The following is a 17,285-nucleotide window of genomic DNA, read 5'->3' on the forward strand; positions in this document are numbered from 1 at the left end:
TCCTAGTCATCGGGAAGGAGGAGGCAGGAACCGGCGGACAATCAAAGGACATTTTAATAACACAAAATAAACACAAAACAGCGCACCAGCCCCTCACGGACGACTGGTGCGCGCAAATAAAAACCAAAACACAACTAAAAGCCCAGGCCTGGTCCTCTCTCTCCTTCACTGTCGTCGCTCCAGTTTTATATCCTTCCATCTCCTCTGTGGGACTCAAGACCGGTGGTGGGTCGCAGGTGTAGCGGATTTCCCAATCACTCCACCGGCCTCACTCGAGTTCCCACATCCCTCGGCCCCGCCCCACTCGTCACACAAGTAAATCTCAATGTTTAAATTTTTAAAATGATAATTAAAATACATAAATGTATTCATTTAAATACAAAAATATTTCATTATATAAAATGAATTAACTTAAAACTCCTAGTGTTCAAATTTATTTATTAGCTTCCAGGTTTTCTTTTGAGCTTTGCCAGTGTTTAATTACGCCCCACAGCAACAGATGCACAGGACAGCCAATGATCAGACTGACGGCCCACTGAATGTGCTTCAGAAGCCACACCCCTCGCCCCTGAGGGAAGACTTCTCCTTTTAAGTAGACATGCCCTTTCCAGACCCAAGGGCTCCATGCATATTCACGTATCATCACATGGCTTCCTCTATTCTCTTCTGCTCCCTCTATTGTCCTGGCATCTGCCGGCAGTAATTGTGCCGCCCTGGAACACAAAGGAGCCCAGGCGAGACACTCCAGTTAGACTGGCAACAGCTAACACTTGTAGACCGTCTCTAGGGTGAGCTAAATGTAAAGATTTGCATGGTAAGCCCGACAAGTGCTTTCACTTAGGTACGTCATTTAGTAGCCCCTTATATGGGTGAAAGACACATAAAACAGCTTTAAATGCCCATAAGAGTCTTTAAGACAGACAAATAAATGCAAAAGGCCTGAATTGCATTAGAATAGCCAGGGATGGTGTGATTTTAAAAGAGGGATAGTTCACCCAAAAACATTTCTCCAAAGTTGTTCCAAACCTGTACGGAGTAACCAAACAGTTGGCAGTAGCCATTGACTTCCATAGTATTTTTATAGTATTATTCATAGTAAGTCAATGGCTACCCTCACCTGTTCGTTGCACATCATTCTTCAAAATATCTTCTTTTGTGCTCAACAGAAGAAACAAGCTCACGCAGGTTTGGAACAAAGAGGAAGAGTAAACAACAATTTTCATTTTTGGATGAACTATCACTTTAAATACAGATAAATCATCCAATTATACGAAAAAATTACACGGAATCAAGGTGAAAGACTGTATGTCCATCTCTTATTTTATTGTATTTTTTCTCCACAATTTTTAAATGCAAATAACAAAAGAACATGGTCATCTAAAGTAGCAAAAAAAATAAAAAAATAATTGCGCAAAAGAAAAATTACAATTACATCTGAAATTCCATCTTATAAATAACAAATAGAAATAATGACCAATTATGAATCATTTTCATAGTCAAAAAGACAAAATTAGCTGAGAACATCAATGAAAATAGAATAAGATGGCAATGAAATTTCGGAAGCGATGTAGAAGCGACTTAAATAACGAAAAAAAAAAAAAAAGCAGCTATATGGAACCATAAACTTAGATGAAAAACGTTCCTCCTCGTACACACAGTGCACTTATTTACCAGTGACATACATGTATTTTTCTACGTCCATGCAAATTGGTTAAACTATCGTTATCGTTAACAGTATCAGAAGGGTTTAATTAAACTTTAAGGCTTGTTAGCGTGCGGAAAGCGAATTTGCCCAAAAACAGTAAGGATTCTGCGAATATTGCGTGAATAGTTCAAAGTGTCCGTTTCATTACAGTGTAAGGCAATACCCTGAGTAACAACGAAAGTTTCTGAAGGGGACACAACAGGGGGCAAATATGGACCGACTCGGTGGTCAGCGCAAAAAATCTAATCTTTAATTGCGAAGAACAAAAGATAATAAAGTTATCTTTGCATCATCCGGTCAGTTACATTAGTAGTGTGTCTCTGATACCAGTCCTCCTCATCTCGGCCGGGGACGACGAATCCATGCATTCACAGGTTAGGATTGGTGGCACCCACTCCTTGGCACTCGATAATGTAGGTATTGTTAGCAAGCTCATCCTCTGATTTACGTATAACAAATTTTGCCTGTAAAAATATGAAAACGAGTTAAAATCGGCTAGTTTTTAAACAAAAGTGCCTATAAAAGAGCATCCAGGTCTGAACTTACGTTCGTGAGCTGCTCGGCCACGTGGATTGCCGTTTGTGTGTGGAGAGTGATTGGGCCCGTTCGTATTCTGGATGTGCCGTTTGCCAAGGCCATGAAAATAATAAGCTGTGAAAAAAAAAAAGATAATTACTTTTATTTTTTAAGACTTGTTGCAAAAACAAACAAGAGAAGTAAAGCAAAACTACAAGCAAATATATATATATCAATAAAATAAAAAGTGTAAATTATGCAGGTTTTGAGTTTTTAGCCCAGGTAAATTTATTTTTAAAAATGTAATAAAATTTGTAAAAAGAAAGAAAAGAACATCTTGGTTACAGATTTTTTTTTCCAATGCTACTTGCGTAAAAAAATAAAAGTATTATTACTCTCCAGAAAAACACATATTTATTAAATTGCACTGAAACAGTCAAGTATTTGTGTGCCTGACCTGGTCTTGCAAGAACTCGTCCACGCAACCATTATGCCTGATGTTTCTTAGCAACATTTCTGCAGCCTCGATGCCAACTTTGTCAGCATATACACCTGAACACAAAACAAAAATAAGAGTCTAATTTTAAATCCATAGCCATTTTAAGACGGAATCATCATAGTAGAGGAAATCTGTCTTGTCCACATTAAAACTCAAAGCACAAATGTACTGTACAGGCTTTTTATTGTGAGGTATTGCCCTCTAGTGCCAACACTGAATTCATTCTTCAGGACTGGGCAGCCAAATAAGCCTTACCTTTTTTGCCAAGAGATGATCCTGCAAATAAGCAGCCGGTGGATGATTCTGCAATTATTCTGCCAGGAGCCACAAAATATACAGACATTAGTCAAAATGGAATCACAAAACAACTGCGGTGGATGGTTTGAGATCGGATGTACTCACATAATCCCATTGCCATTGCCGCAGGCCTTGTCCTTCTCTTGCAAAGACTGAATGTTGATGTACAGATCCTTAATTTCTTTTCTGATAGTGCGGACCGCCGCTGTGGACATGTCCTTCGCCAACTGAACATCAAGAACAATTCAACCGAAGTTTATACGGAAGTTAAGAACAGTTGCAAAATAAATGGAGTGTTTTAAAAACATCAATGCCTCTTTTTCCAAACAATGCTGATTAAAGCCTAAAAACAAAGCGTGTTTTGTTTTGGTTTACTCCATTTTCTCAAGGCCACTTCTGAACTAGATAAAGAAATGTAAATTATCCCAGTAAGTATATAAAATTAAAGCATGTCTTGGTAAATAGCTTTTATCCCCAAGGCTGGTAATGAGAAACAAACATAAATTATGCAGTGAATTAAAAAATACAATGCATTTCAAACGTAAATTATGTACCTCATTCTTCAAAATCTAAAACACAAAGTAAATTCATTCATCCTTCAAAAGTAAAACACAAAATCAAAAAACAATGTTGTGGTTAAGGGGCTGTTTAACAATATTCAACAAATAAATAATCACTAATTATGTAGCAAAAAAAAACTTGGTTTAAGAGCTTTTGTCCCCAGAGGCTAGAAACGTAAAATATTTATCGAATTTACAACAACAAAAACTGGTTTAGTAGATTTTTTTTCTTATGTATAATTATGTATAAAAAAATATATACAAAAATAAAATGTTTTGGTTAAAGAGCCTTACAAAAAAAAATTAATAAATTACAACATAAAAAACAAAACCAAGGGGAAAAAATGCATTGAAGCCAAAAAATAAATAAAATAATGTTCGAGCTTTTGTTTGTTTTTCTAGACTAGTTGAAAAAAAAAAAAAAGTGTCTTTTACTAGTTTTTTGCCCCAATGCTACTTATGATTAAAATAAAAAAATTCTTATGTTTTTTCAAGTCTACGTACTAAAGCCATTTATTTAAAACATTGTGGGAGAATATTTCTTTAACGGCCATTTAGCAACAACAACAAAAAATGTGTAGTTAACTGTATCTAATAAAAATAAATATAAAAGGTCTTATACCTTAAAGGGCAGCACTCCAGCCACGAAGGCCCTGCCGTAGATCTTGGTGATATTCCCTCTTTCGGTCAAGTTGATGGGACTCAGTTCCTTCACAGGATTCACCTTGAGCACCACCTCACCTCCTCCCTTAGGATAGTAACCTCTGTTTACGACAAACAAAATATTTTAAATGTGTTTTCACTTTTGCTTTTAATGATCATAAAAGCATCGGAACCAAAGTTGCGCATAAATACCTCATTTTCAAATCGCAGACAAACTGAACTCCGAATCTCTCCGCGATTGGTTTGAAGACCTGAAAGAGATTTGAACGGCAGAATTAGGAGGGTGTGTCCAGCTGGCGACTCGATCCGGTCCTGCCCAGTGTGCAAATGTACTTCTTCACATACCTTCAGTGTGTAGTCGATCTGGGGTGCCATCTCAGCATTAGTTCCTCCCTTCAGGCACAGCTCTGACGGACCCCGAGCGAAGAGGGCACACGGCAGCGAGACCTGCATCAGCAGTCCCACGCTTCTACACCCCACACAACACAAGTACACTTTGAGCCAAAAGAGCTTCATCATGCCGTCACAAATGAGCCTTATTTCACAGTTTGGAACAAACAAGGCAACGTGAATGACTACAAACGACACTTACCCGGCCGTATGAGTGTCTGCGATGTGATTCCCCCCCTTGATTTTCCCAGGACCAAGCGTAATTTCCGTGGATCCCACTGTGGCTCCTTCCAGACTGCCGCTGCACATGTCCCTCACCAGCTCGAGACCTGACAGATGCTGGGGCCTGGCGACGGTGAACGGGACAACAACGAAGAGAAAACTATTAGTGCATGCCGTTTGAAATCACCTCGTTTCGACCAAAATAATCAGATTTGCTCCATCTATTGACAGATTAGACTAAGATTGAGTTTAATTCACTTTTTATATAGGCTGCATCTCTTGTGTTTAAATTTATAACCGCAATACATTTACACAGCAACAAGAAAAATGGGTTTCTAAAGACCTTTGATAAAAATCCAGGGCCCGTATTCATAAAGATTCTAAGGATCCTCTCAGAAAACACTTAATTTAGCTTAAAAACTTTTACGTAGGAGTCTTAGCTTAAGAGCGATTCGGGACCGATCTGAGAGCAACTCTGAGAAGGAAAAGACAAAAACTTTCATCTTAGTGAGGAGGCGGGGTTGACCCTGTTGCTATGTATGACACAATATTTTGAAGACTGTGATTGGTTGGTTGTCCAAGAAGGAAAAAAAAAAAAGTGATTTTAAGTATAGGGCCTATTCTAATTCTCACTTTGAAATTTACATGCGTAATTTTCCTATTTGACCGTTCTCTGTCTCACACACAAACACATTATATGTGTGTATATAAATCCTTTTTTTTATTTACCCTGCTTTTAATTTCCTATAAGGTATTTGATTGGCCTAGAATGATAAAAATTGTTCCACTCTTTCCAATTACAGTGATTGCTGTCCTATTTAAGTGGCACTTTAAATGTTGGTTTTAACGTATCAAACATGGAATCAAAACCAAGAAGGGCGAGAAAGCCAAACTGGACAGAGGAACAGTGTTTACTGTTAGCTCAGTTAGTGGATGAACACAAGGCCATTCTTAAAGGAAAATTTGGGCCGGGTGTCACAGCAAGGGACAAGCAGCAGACATGGGAGCGTATAGCACAAACTATTAACGGTTCATTCCCCCTGCTTGTGCGCACCTATAAGGCTGCTATATTCATAAATGCAGTTTTTTGAGCCTGCAAGGTGGGAATGTCCAGTGGAAATTAAATGAACTGCGACACAATAAGATGTTCTGAAAGTGCTGTAATTGTTTGTGTGATCACTCTGCTTACAGAAGGTTGTGACAGACCCAAATCATCACTATTGCATTGTTGCATTTTCACAATTGCCAAATATCGTAATGTAGTGATTAATTTCTGGCGCTATGGCGGAGATGTTAGCACGTCTCTAATAAGATCAGTCACAAACATGATCCCTGCACGATCTAATCTATAGCGTCTTATTAACTCACTGTAATCCATTGTCTGCAACACATTTATTTCTTCTGCCTCTTCGTCTTTCTGCCATTTTCTCCTCTGCTAAAGAAATTCTTAAGCCTCTTAAAAGTCCTCGTCTGTGCTCCTAACAAGTTTGACCTTAAGACCTCTTTTAAGGGTTAAGATGCTTTCTGAATTACTTTTTTCTTTACTAGGATTTTTTCTTTAATTTTAAGAGTAAACGCCCACATTTCTAAGGATTTTCTTAGAATTTTGTCACTAGGAGCTACTTTTTGCATTAAGATTCTTTATGAATACGGGCCCAGCCCTTTTAAAGGGATAAAAGTGAAGGATAACATGGAAAGTAGCCATGTGCTTCAGTGCCAACTAACAAAGGGCCCATTCAAAATGCATGGTAAATGTATTTAACAGCATTTCCGTGGGATAAACAATTGTTTAAAACAGCTTTACTTAATATATAGTCGTATATCTATATACTTGACTCCAAAAGTGAAGTGTAAATTCAGTAACTAGACTTCAAAAACCAACTTTGCTTTGTTTCATGGTTCACTGTTGAATAGGAAAGGGAGGAGGGGGCAAATAGAGGATGTTGTAAGTATAAAAAATAATGATTTAAATGTACATAGAGCCTCGGAAATTAATATATAATGCGTTTAAAAAAAATTCTTCGTTACCTCAAACCCGGTGTGCTTCTGCCGACTCGGATTTTATTTATTTTGATGGACGTCCCTTGGATGCAGCTGAGCGCCACGGAAACCCTCAGAATCTGTCCACCCTTCAAAAACAAACATTCGAAATTAGTTTTTCAGTTAATAACCGTCGACTACTCCGTTTATTTCTGGTAATGTCATTCTAATACGTGACATATGGAAACTTTAATCGGAGATATTACATAAAAAGGGCTCGAAAATGAATACTCACCCCTTCCATTACACTCCCGTCCATTTCAAACGCAGTTGCGGCCATTTTCGCAACAACAAAAAAACAGAGAAATTGTTACGATGTATCAAAGTGCGCGTGTGGGAATAAAGAGAACGCGCGTGGCTCTCGCGCTGTACTAAAGTTAATATAAACCGGCGTATGGCCCCGAACAATGCCGCCGTAAACGCGAACTTCTCAACGAAAGCTCTGGCACTGGGGAAACGGCTCTTCGCGACTGAAATAAACTTAGTGCGCGGTTGGGTCGGTTTAAATAAATAAAGATGGATTTGACTTGAGCACAAATAAGAACCGAGCGAATTTCCTGGCAGTACGAACACACTCTGGCAACTCGTCTTGTCAGTTACACTGCTTAGGTGGACGGGCTCTGCGCATGCGCAGAAGAGCGGTGTCCGATTCGTTGATGAATCGTTTTATTGAATTTGATCTTTTTAGTGAACTGTGCGAACCGGTTCACTAAACCGCTCGGTTCATTCCAATAGAACTGGGCGGATTTCGAGTGAACTAACTGACTCGTTGAACCGAGAGTGTTTTTGTGAGCATGTCCGATTCCCAATGAATCGAGAAATGACGGATAAGCTGAAATCAGTAGCATTTTGTCATCAAAATATATTTTTTAAATTCCAACCCTTATATTTATTATATTTTCTGACACATTTTACATTTACATTTACTCATTTAGCAGACGCTTTTATCCAAAGCGACTTACAGATGAGGACAGTGGAAGCAATCAAAAACAACAAAAAGAGCAATGATATATATAAGTGCTATAACAAGTCTCAGTTAGGTTAACACATAGCATGGCATTTTAAATAATATAATATAAAGAAAACAGATAGAATAAAAAAGAGAATAGAGCAAGCTAGTGTTCGAGGTCTTTACACACACACACACACACACACACACACACACACATACAATTGCATAATTAATTAAAGGAAAATAGAACACAAAAAGATTAGAAAGGTAGTTCGATTTTTTTTAAGAATAGAATTAGAATAGTGAGTGTTAAAGTTAGAGGGTCAAATAAAGATGGAAGAGATGTGTTTTAAGCCGATTCTTGAAGATGGCTAAGGACTCAGTTGTCTGGATTGAGTTGGGGAGGTCATTCCACCAGGAGGGAACATTTAATTTAAAAGTCTGCAAAAGTAACTTTGTGCTTCTTTGGGATGGCACAATCAAGCGACGTTCACTTGCAGAATGCAAGCTTCTAGAGGCCACATAAGTCTGAAGTAACAAATTTAGGTAAATGGGTGCAGAGCCAGTGGTAGTTTTGTAGGCAAACATCAATGCCAATTTAATTTTATACGAGCAGCTATTGGAAGCCAGTGCAAATTGATAAACAGAGGTGTGACGTGTATTCTTTTTGGCTCATTAAAAATTAATCTTGCTGCTGCGTTCTGAATTAATTGTAAAGGTTTGGTTGAACTGGCCGGAAGACCTGCCAAGAGAGCATTGCAATAGTCCAGCCTGAACAGAACAAGAGCTTGAACAAGGAGTTGTGCTGCATGTTCCGAAAGAAAGGGGTTGATCTTGATCTTGAATAAAGCAAATCTGCAGGATCGGACAGTTTTAGCAATGTGGTCTGAGAAAGTCAGCTGCTCATCAATCATAACTCCAAGGCTTCTAGATGTTTTTGAAGGAGTTATAGTTGATGTGCCTAACTTGATGGTGAGAACATTTTAGAGGTGTTTAGTGTATTTTGTTGGTCATTTTAAATATATTGAATAAACATTTAGTACACGACAACAAACGAACATTGAAGGTCTAAACGTACCGTATATTAGTTACTTTTGTATTTATAACTTTTTACATTTTTTCTTCCTTTTCTTTTTTTTTTATATATGCATTTAAGTTATCATAAAAATATTCTACTTTTTGTAATATTTTACCTCTTTATTATTTTATAAAATTTGTATCTGTGGTTAATAGTTTATATATGTATTCAATTATAATTTATGATGATTTACTCTGTTTTCAGTTCTTCTGTTTATTTTTTCTATTCAAAGCTTTCCTTTTATTACAAATATTCTGTTAAAATATGTCTGAAATATTTGCCCTTTGTCATCCAAATGTTTTTAACCTAATTTAAACTAATTTTCTTTGATTTATCAGTTCTATTCAAAGCTTTTCTTTTTATTAGAAATATTCTGTTAAAATATCTCTGAAATATTTGCCCTTGACCTAACAGCTCTCCGATTGGTCAGTGGAGCGGGGCGTGAGGGTGACGTAATTTCCGGTTACATCAACTCGCTGGAGAAAGATGGCGACCGTCATCACAGTGCGGGCTCCATTCGCATTTATGAGACGCCTGGTATGTTCTCACCTTTCATTTTACACCTATCCTACATTCCAATGACTTCTAACATCCACAAGTGACTTTTAGAGTAAATTTAGAGGCAAATCAGCGTTTTTAAGCGATTACACAGCTGACGGATCCGAGGTACTAGCAGCTGCAGCTGAACTGGACCTGCATGATTTGTGTGGATAGTTGCCAACATGTAAACACCAAGAAAATAGTTAAAAAGCAAGCATAAAACTGCTGTTTACATCGAGAAAAAAGTGGAAATGTATAGTGTAAACAGTGTGACGCTAGTGTAAATGTCTACAATTTATCAATAAGGAAATTAATGAATGGGATGTGTTGACATTTATAAAATATGTAAAATGCTCAGTATATATATATATATATATATATATATGTGTGTGTGTGTGTGTGTGTGTGTGTGTGTGTGTGGCTTCAGATGTACAAAAATTTTGATTTCTGTAGACTTGTACAAAGCTTTATAAATGTAGTATTTAGCTCTATCTATCTATCTATCTATCTATCTATCTATCTATCTATCTATCTATCTATCTATCTATCTGTCTGTGAGTACGTATATAGGTAGATGGATGTTTGTAGACATATAATACAATAATATATTATAATTAGTGCCGTCAAATGATTAATCGCATCCAAAAAAAAAAATTGTTTACATAATGTGTCTGTGTGGAGTGTATATTTATTATGTATATACAAATGCATATTCATACAGTATATATTTTGAAAATATTTAAATGTATTTACATTTGTGATATGTTTATTTAAACAAAAACTTCTTTTTTGGGACGTGATTAATCATTTGACAGCACTAAACGTGTGTGTGTGTGTATATATATATATATATATATATATATATATTTGTTTTATGTGTGTGTGTGTGTGTGTGTGTGTGTGTGTAAGCGGTCATATGTAACCCTTTCAAGTTTACATGTACTATTATATATAATACTATAACTTTTATGATTTATTTACATTACTTTATATTTCATATATGCACAAGACCACTAGTAGTGTAAATGTCTACATTATATGAATATTTAAATTTTAAATAAGCAGTATTTTTTATATTTAATACAAAATCAGTTTGCATGTACTAATATATAACATAAATAGTGAGTATTTTTATATTATATACAGGTATACATTTGCAACTGGTTATATGCAACCTTTTCAAGACAAGATTATTTGATGTGTTTTCACATGTACGGAGAAGGTTAATATTTGATATATAATGTGGAATTAAATCATTGTAACTGTTCGTACGCAGCGATTATTTTCATTCAGAGATTTGTGCTTTGGGTCTTCATTTTGCTTTTTGTGTGTGTGTGTGTGTGTGTGTTAAGCATGCTGTATTTTTAGATCATGTTGTTCCATTGAGTTTTATTCTGTGTCATGTGGTTCAGGTCTCTGCTCGCCTGCACAGACACTGCTGCTCCAAGCTCCAGGCTGCTTGCCTTGTATCTCAACCCCACTCATATTCCCTCATCGCTGGCCAACAGCATCGCTTCTTTCGCACAAGCTATGGTGAGTTTTAATGTTTTTTTGATAAACGTCTCTGTATTCTCAATTAGTAAAATGCATTTATAATCACTTTATGCTACTTATATCGCAGTTGCAGCGAGACCAATTATGCAGTTCAAGCTCTCAGATATTGGAGAAGGCATTATGGAAGTTACTGTTAAAGAATGGTAAGTAAAAAAAAAAAAAGACACTTAAAAATATCTACCAGCAGAGGTCGCCAATATCTTTTTCATCATCAGGTACGTGAAAGAAGGCGACAAAGTGTCTCAGTTCGACAGCATCTGTGAAGTGCAGAGTGACAAAGCGTCTGTCACAATCACCAGCCGTTACGATGGAGTCATTCGCAAACTCTACTATGATGTTGATTCCATTGCCCTCGTAGGCAAGCCTCTCGTTGACATTGAAACGGACGGAGGTCAAGGTAAGGATTGAGAGTATTTGGATAAGTACTTGACCTTGTTTTGAGTTCTTTAGTGTTTCATTGGTTCTTGCAGTGAAGGGTCCTCAGGAGGATGTGGTGGAGACACCAGCCGTGTCCCAAGAGGAGCACACGCACCAGGAGATCAAAGGTCACAAGACCCAGGCCACCCCAGCCGTCAGACGCTTAGCCATGGAGAACAATGTACGTTTCAGATTTGGCTTCTTATTTTTTTTTCAAAAACACAACAATGACTTTAAATTATCTTTATGGAGTCGTTTTCTGCCAAATTTGATGTGCGATTAATCAGATTTATTAATCGCCACATCATGTAATTAATTAGATAAAAAAAAAAAAATCGCCTACTCTATATATATATATGTGTGTGTTGTTGTAAACAACAACAATTTAAAGCAGTATTACACTTATTTTATTTTATGCTTAAACCCTTTTTAGTCTTTGCATTACATTTAAATTTTTAGTTTTGATTTTAAGTTGTAAGTTTAAGTTAAGTTGTTTTGTTATGTACTGTTGTCATTTTTATTAGTTTTTGCTTTTGGAAATATTTTTTCTTATTTCAGTTTTTGTAATTTAGCTTTTTTTTCTGTTTCAGTTAAGTTGAAAAAGTCAGTTGTTATAAGCTTCTCATCTAATATTTATATTTTGTCAGTTTAGCTTCATTTCAAATAACTAAAATTATTTTTTTAGTTAAGTTTTAGGCAAACGTTTTTACGTCACATTATAATATAATATAAAATAAAATACAACCATATATAATATTAAATATAAATTATATTTTTTTTTTCCACAACATTTCCTTTGCATTACCTTGAATATTGTTTAATTCAGAAATACTTTTAATCATAAAAGAAAAAATATATTATATAAAAATATACATTATTAGTGTTATTAGATAAAAAAGTGTATATAGTAGCTTTAGTTGATAATAACAAAACTGAATCACATTTGAAAATTTTAATATAATTATCAATATATAATGTATGAAAATATATACATTTGTGTGTCTTGCATGAACACTACAGCTTTAAAGTTTTTTTCATAATCCCATGCAATTGATCAGGATATTTGATGGAAAATATATCTCTATGATACTATTTTTAATAATTTATTATTATTATTATCATTCTGTTTCTCAGAAATTCAGAAATACTTGACATTATGAATGAAAAAAAAAATGTATATAAAGTAAATAAATCAAATCCTGAGGCATTAAATCAAGCCCTGCCATAAATGATTTCCCACTGTATATTTGATTTCTCCCAAAGCATTTTAGGGTCATTTAAAGTAGATTTGAACGTAGGATGTCAGAGCAGAGGGGCCTGCAGAAATCAAACAGTGCTTGGCGTCAGCAGCAGTTTTTGTCATCGGGTCATGAACTTGCCAGGCAGTGCAGTAGCCCTATAAATCAGGGTCATGAGATGTACCTTGTTTCTATACAGACGGTCATGCATCCTCTTTGAAAAGCATTAGATAAAAGGCTAGCCTGTCAGCATCACATAGTTGTAGAAATTAAAGTTATTGCTATGGCCACAAGTGGGGGGAGAGCGAGGTGACGCGTGTAGCAAAATGGATCTACTAAGGATTTTTATGCTTATGATTTTTATTATTATGAAATTCACAAAAATGGTCCATCTGCATTTAAAATATTTTCTTTGCAGATTAAATTAAGTGAAGTCGTCGGCACTGGAAAAGATTGCCGCATTCTCAAAGAAGACATCCTGAACTTCATAGCCAGACAGACGGGGGCCATCTTACCCCCAGCGCCCTTCCAGGAGATTCATCCTCCCCCTCCTGTGGCCGCAGTACCTTCGGCTCCAGCTGCGAAGCCCAAAGAGAAGATGACTCCTCCTAGTGCACCCACTCCTGCGATCCCAAAACCTGTTTTCACAGGCAAAGACCACACTGAGCCCATTAAAGGTGTGTTTCGATTTGTAAGTTGATTCTGAAATGTTTAATGACAATCTTTTAACAAAGTTTTTCAGAAGGCGATCTTGTCTCCAGTAACTTTTTGTTCTTTGACAGAATTAAAAAAAATTTAATTAAAAAAATTGATTAAAAGTTTTTTATTTTAATGAAGGTTTTCTGAAAATTATGGTTAAGACTAGAATCTAATGCATGGTTAGCCAATCCCACAATGCATTGCGACAAGGTCAGTGTAATTAAAGCCGATATGATGGTTTTAAGTAATTATTCTCTCTGTGCAGAAATATAGTAATGAGAGTAGTTAAAGATAGGTCATTAACAATTTTCATTATGCGCTTTAACGTTAGCTTAGCAACATGTTAGTGATAACCTCGAAATCACTTGAACTCTATTGTGAACAGCACTTTTTAAATTTTTCTTACAAAGGCTTTCAGAAGGCAGTGGTTAAAAGTATGCAAGCAGTAAACTTTGGCTTTAAGGCAGAATCACGTCTATGCTTAACCAGTCCAATAATGCTTGTGACAAGTTCAGCAAATAAAATCCAAAATGACAGACTAAAACCAATACAACGACTTTAATTATTCACTGAGTAAAGTAAAATATTAATATATTAACTATTTAATTTTACACAGTTTTTGTGTGTCATGTATTTTAACGCATACTACAGCATTTCGCATTTAGCTTATCAACATGCTAACATTAAACTCAATTGAAATCAGTTTTGAACAGCACAATTTGCATAACCTTTGTTTTTTTTAAAAAATTTTTAAATTAAACAAACAAAAATTACCTATGGTTTTACTATAAATAAAATCAAGAAACCACAAATTAACTATAGTTCAATCATGACAACTCTCTGAACATTTTAGCATGGTGATGGATATGACAATGTTAATGTATTTGTTCTTGGCGAAACAGATCTGCTGCTGAAAATAACCCATAGCAGATCTATACAGGTGGAGCTGGGGATGGTGGGGGGTTTCGGAGAACTCTGAAAGCGCGCTGCAGGAATCTCGAGTGAATACTAGCCAGCCATATAAATACAAGGCAGTAAGCTCATTGGCTGCATATGAACCAGTCAGCTTGTGTCAAGTCGTATAACTCTCTGAATATCATCAGCTAAGTTAACACCCCGTCAGCCAGCGCCATCTAGAGTTTCATGACTGAACTATATATTTTTGCTGCACTAACCATAGTTTAACCATGGGGTATGTAGTAAAACTGTGGTTATACAAATGCTAATCAAAATGCCATTTAACTAAATTTTAACTTTAATAAAACCATGGTTAATATTAGTAGTTCAATGTAATTAATTTTATACAATATTTTGTATTGTAACACGCACTATAGTAATGTGCAGTTAGCTTAGCAACATTATAGCATGAAATTTAAATTAAGTGTGAACAACAATTTTTATTGATTTGTTTTTTTTCCTTTTCTTTTTTTCAAACAAAGGCTTTCAGAAGGCAATGGTTAAGGCTATGTCTGCAGCCCTGAAGATCCCTCACTTCGGTTACAAAGATGAAGTGGATCTGAGCCAGTTGGTTCGGTTGCGCTCCGATCTAAAAGGCCTAGCAGAGTCGCGAGGAGTGAAGCTCAGCTACATGCCGTTCTTCATCAAGGTATGAAAGTGGTTTGTTGGGTTAAAAAACTCCAAATAAACCTGGTTTTAATATAACTATCTTCTTCACAAACAGGCAGCATCTCTTGGTCTCCTCCATTTTCCCATTCTCAACTCTTCTTTGGATGAAAACTGCACAAATATCACCTATAAGGTAATGTTTCCATCTAGAAGAAAGATATTTCAGATTAAATTGAGGTTCAGATTAAATAATCGTCCTCCTCCAGGCTGCTCATAACATTGGCCTGGCGATGGATACCAATCAAGGTCTTCTGGTACCCAACGTCAAGAACGTACAGATGCTCAGCGTCTTTGAAATCGCAGTGGAGCTCAACCGCCTGCAGACGTTGGGCTTGGCAGGGCAGTTGGGGACCGCTGACCTCACGGGGGGAACGTTTACGCTGTCAAACATCGGATCGGTAAGTTGAGAACTCCAGGTTGACCTTTGCTTGCTCCCGTGATGTACTGTTAATTATATAGCTATGCATGGAAACGACGTGACATTAACTTTGTTTTTAATTGAAAGATTGGAGGAACCTATGCAAAGCCGGTCATATTGCCGCCTGAGGTTGCCATCGGTGCTCTTGGGAAGATACAGGTGTGTAAAGTTTTGTGCTAAAATTCCATTTTACATATAAATTATAATATGTCGGAGAACAAATTTCCAGAGGTTTGCCAAGTATCCACGGTTAGCAACAGGGATAAGATTTTAAGATAAGTAGTAATACAAGTTTTTCATTAATGTAGTATGTTCCGATACTAGCGCACTAGTTTGCGACATCCTTAAGTATGCAATTTTCTATGCTATCAATGTAATGTCTTTTCGTACTTTGTGAACATTTGTGATCATACGCACACTCCAACAATCTTTTTTAAATTTAGTTTTTTGTTGTCATCTGAGATGCGCTTAATTTTGGCCAAGATTTAAGGTGGAATCACATGTATGCTTAACTTATCCCATAATGCATTGCAACAAGGTCCATATAAAAAACACAAAATGGCCTACAAAGCCAATATGAAAAATTGACATAATTATTTACTCCGTACAATACTAATAAAAGTAGTTCAGTCTAATTAATTTTACACAATATCTGTTTGCGTTATTTATTTTAACGAATGCTATGGTATTGTACAGTTGGCTTAGCAACATGCAAATGCTTAACTCAATTGGAAACGATTACGAACAGTGTAATTTTTATGCCTGCCTATATAGAACTTAGCAAATCAGTCACTTATTAGGTTTTATTTCAGTTAGTATGCTGCCTACAGAGGCGCCAAGGCAGCACACTAGATTTGAGAACGGAGCTTAATTTTTAAAGTGACATGATCTTTTTTTTTTGTTCTCCACAGGTGCTGCCCCGGTTCAACCACAAGGGCGAGGTAGTGAAAGCACATGTCATGAACGTAAGCTGGTCTGCTGATCACCGGATCATCGACGGAGCCACCATGAGCCGTTTCTCCAACCTGTGGAGATTGTTCCTGGAAAACCCCGCTTCCATGGTCCTGGATCTGAAATAGAAACCACACTTCCTTCAATCACATCTAGATGTATCTAGACTCTACACTAAAGATTTTTCATTACTGGGGCACTGAGCTATTTGAGCCACTGGTTTCCATCATGACTGAAGAACATTTTCACAACGTTATGAAGCTAGTAACTGGTGTTTTGTTGTTTTTCTTCTGAATTCTTTCCTCTTGTTGCCTTACTGATATCAGATGTTACATCTACCAGAGCATATTTTGTATGTTGAATGTTAGAGGATATGAACTCAGTGTAGAAATATGAAAACGTACCAGTGATGTTTTTGTAAATGAACTTTCACGCATACTGTAAAATCTCCAATCGCATTGCACAAGGGTTTTAAAAGTAATATTTGTTAGTGGATAACATTTAAAAATAGTATTGGTTCACCTCGTGAAAATGTTACCCGAAAAAATTATAATAAAAAATAAATTATATTGTAGAATTATTATTATTATTATTACTGTGACTTTTTCAAATATTGCTATTCCTAAATGTTTTTTTTTTTGAGCAAAATATAATTTCTTTTTTTATTATTCTTTTTTCATTGCTGCTTTACTTTCCAGTCAAGCGTTTTTAAAGCACAATGAAAATATACGTGATTCAAACTGGCTGTGGGGAATCTGTACTGATGTGTCCTCTCATCTTCTCTGGTGTGATGATTCTTGTTGGAGCATAATGTTCTGCCACTCTTTTTCTTCGAGGCATTGTTGTGTGTGTGTGTGTGTGTGTGTGTGTGTGTGTGAATTACGAAGGAAAGTGTTTTAATAAATGATACATTTGAGGAA

General features: G+C 36.2%; 2 protein-coding genes across 2 annotated transcripts; one reads left to right on the top strand and one right to left on the bottom strand.

Moving 5' to 3' along the window:
* Window positions 1–1,288: 1,288 nt before the first annotated feature.
* LOC132159760 (RNA 3'-terminal phosphate cyclase-like) lies at window positions 1,289–7,530 on the bottom strand. Its single transcript, XM_059569360.1, has 11 exons — window positions 7,128–7,530; window positions 6,881–6,981; window positions 4,833–4,976; window positions 4,586–4,709; window positions 4,433–4,491; window positions 4,200–4,341; window positions 3,123–3,244; window positions 2,976–3,034; window positions 2,679–2,773; window positions 2,252–2,356; window positions 1,289–2,169 (listed from the first exon to the last, which is right to left on the bottom strand). The coding sequence occupies exons 1-11, from the start codon at window positions 7,170–7,172 to the stop codon at window positions 2,074–2,076; spliced, it is 1,092 nt and encodes a 363-aa protein (XP_059425343.1). The 5' UTR covers window positions 7,173–7,530; the 3' UTR covers window positions 1,289–2,073.
* Window positions 7,531–9,324: 1,794 nt separating this feature from the next.
* On the top strand, window positions 9,325–17,285 carry LOC132159761 (lipoamide acyltransferase component of branched-chain alpha-keto acid dehydrogenase complex, mitochondrial-like). Its single transcript, XM_059569361.1, has 11 exons — window positions 9,325–9,459; window positions 10,875–10,995; window positions 11,084–11,159; window positions 11,232–11,413; window positions 11,487–11,614; window positions 13,090–13,348; window positions 14,810–14,976; window positions 15,052–15,129; window positions 15,203–15,394; window positions 15,502–15,573; window positions 16,326–17,285. The coding sequence occupies exons 1-11, from the start codon at window positions 9,409–9,411 to the stop codon at window positions 16,491–16,493; spliced, it is 1,494 nt and encodes a 497-aa protein (XP_059425344.1). The 5' UTR covers window positions 9,325–9,408; the 3' UTR covers window positions 16,494–17,285.

This window comes from Carassius carassius, chromosome 16 (assembly GCF_963082965.1).
Source record: "Carassius carassius chromosome 16, fCarCar2.1, whole genome shotgun sequence".
Lineage (NCBI taxonomy): Eukaryota > Metazoa > Chordata > Actinopteri > Cypriniformes > Cyprinidae > Carassius > Carassius carassius.

Bases quoted from the DNA above. Each gene is read 5' to 3' on its own strand.
- LOC132159760 (XM_059569360.1), bottom strand. From the start codon at position 7,172: ATGGCCGCAACTGCGTTTGAAATGGACGGGAGTGTAATGGAAGGG. The intron at 4,977-6,880 runs GTAACGAAGAAT...CACCGTCGCCAG, and splicing joins AGAAGCACACCGGGTTTGAG to GCCCCAGCATCTGTCAGGTC. The intron at 2,357-2,678 runs GTCAGGCACACA...TTTTTTTCACAG, and splicing joins ACGAGTTCTTGCAAGACCAG to CTTATTATTTTCATGGCCTT.
- LOC132159761 (XM_059569361.1), top strand. From the start codon at position 9,409: ATGGCGACCGTCATCACAGTGCGGGCTCCATTCGCATTTATGAGACGC. The intron at 11,615-13,089 runs GTACGTTTCAGA...TTTTCTTTGCAG, and splicing joins GCTTAGCCATGGAGAACAAT to ATTAAATTAAGTGAAGTCGT. The intron at 15,395-15,501 runs GTAAGTTGAGAA...TTTAATTGAAAG, and splicing joins CGCTGTCAAACATCGGATCG to ATTGGAGGAACCTATGCAAA.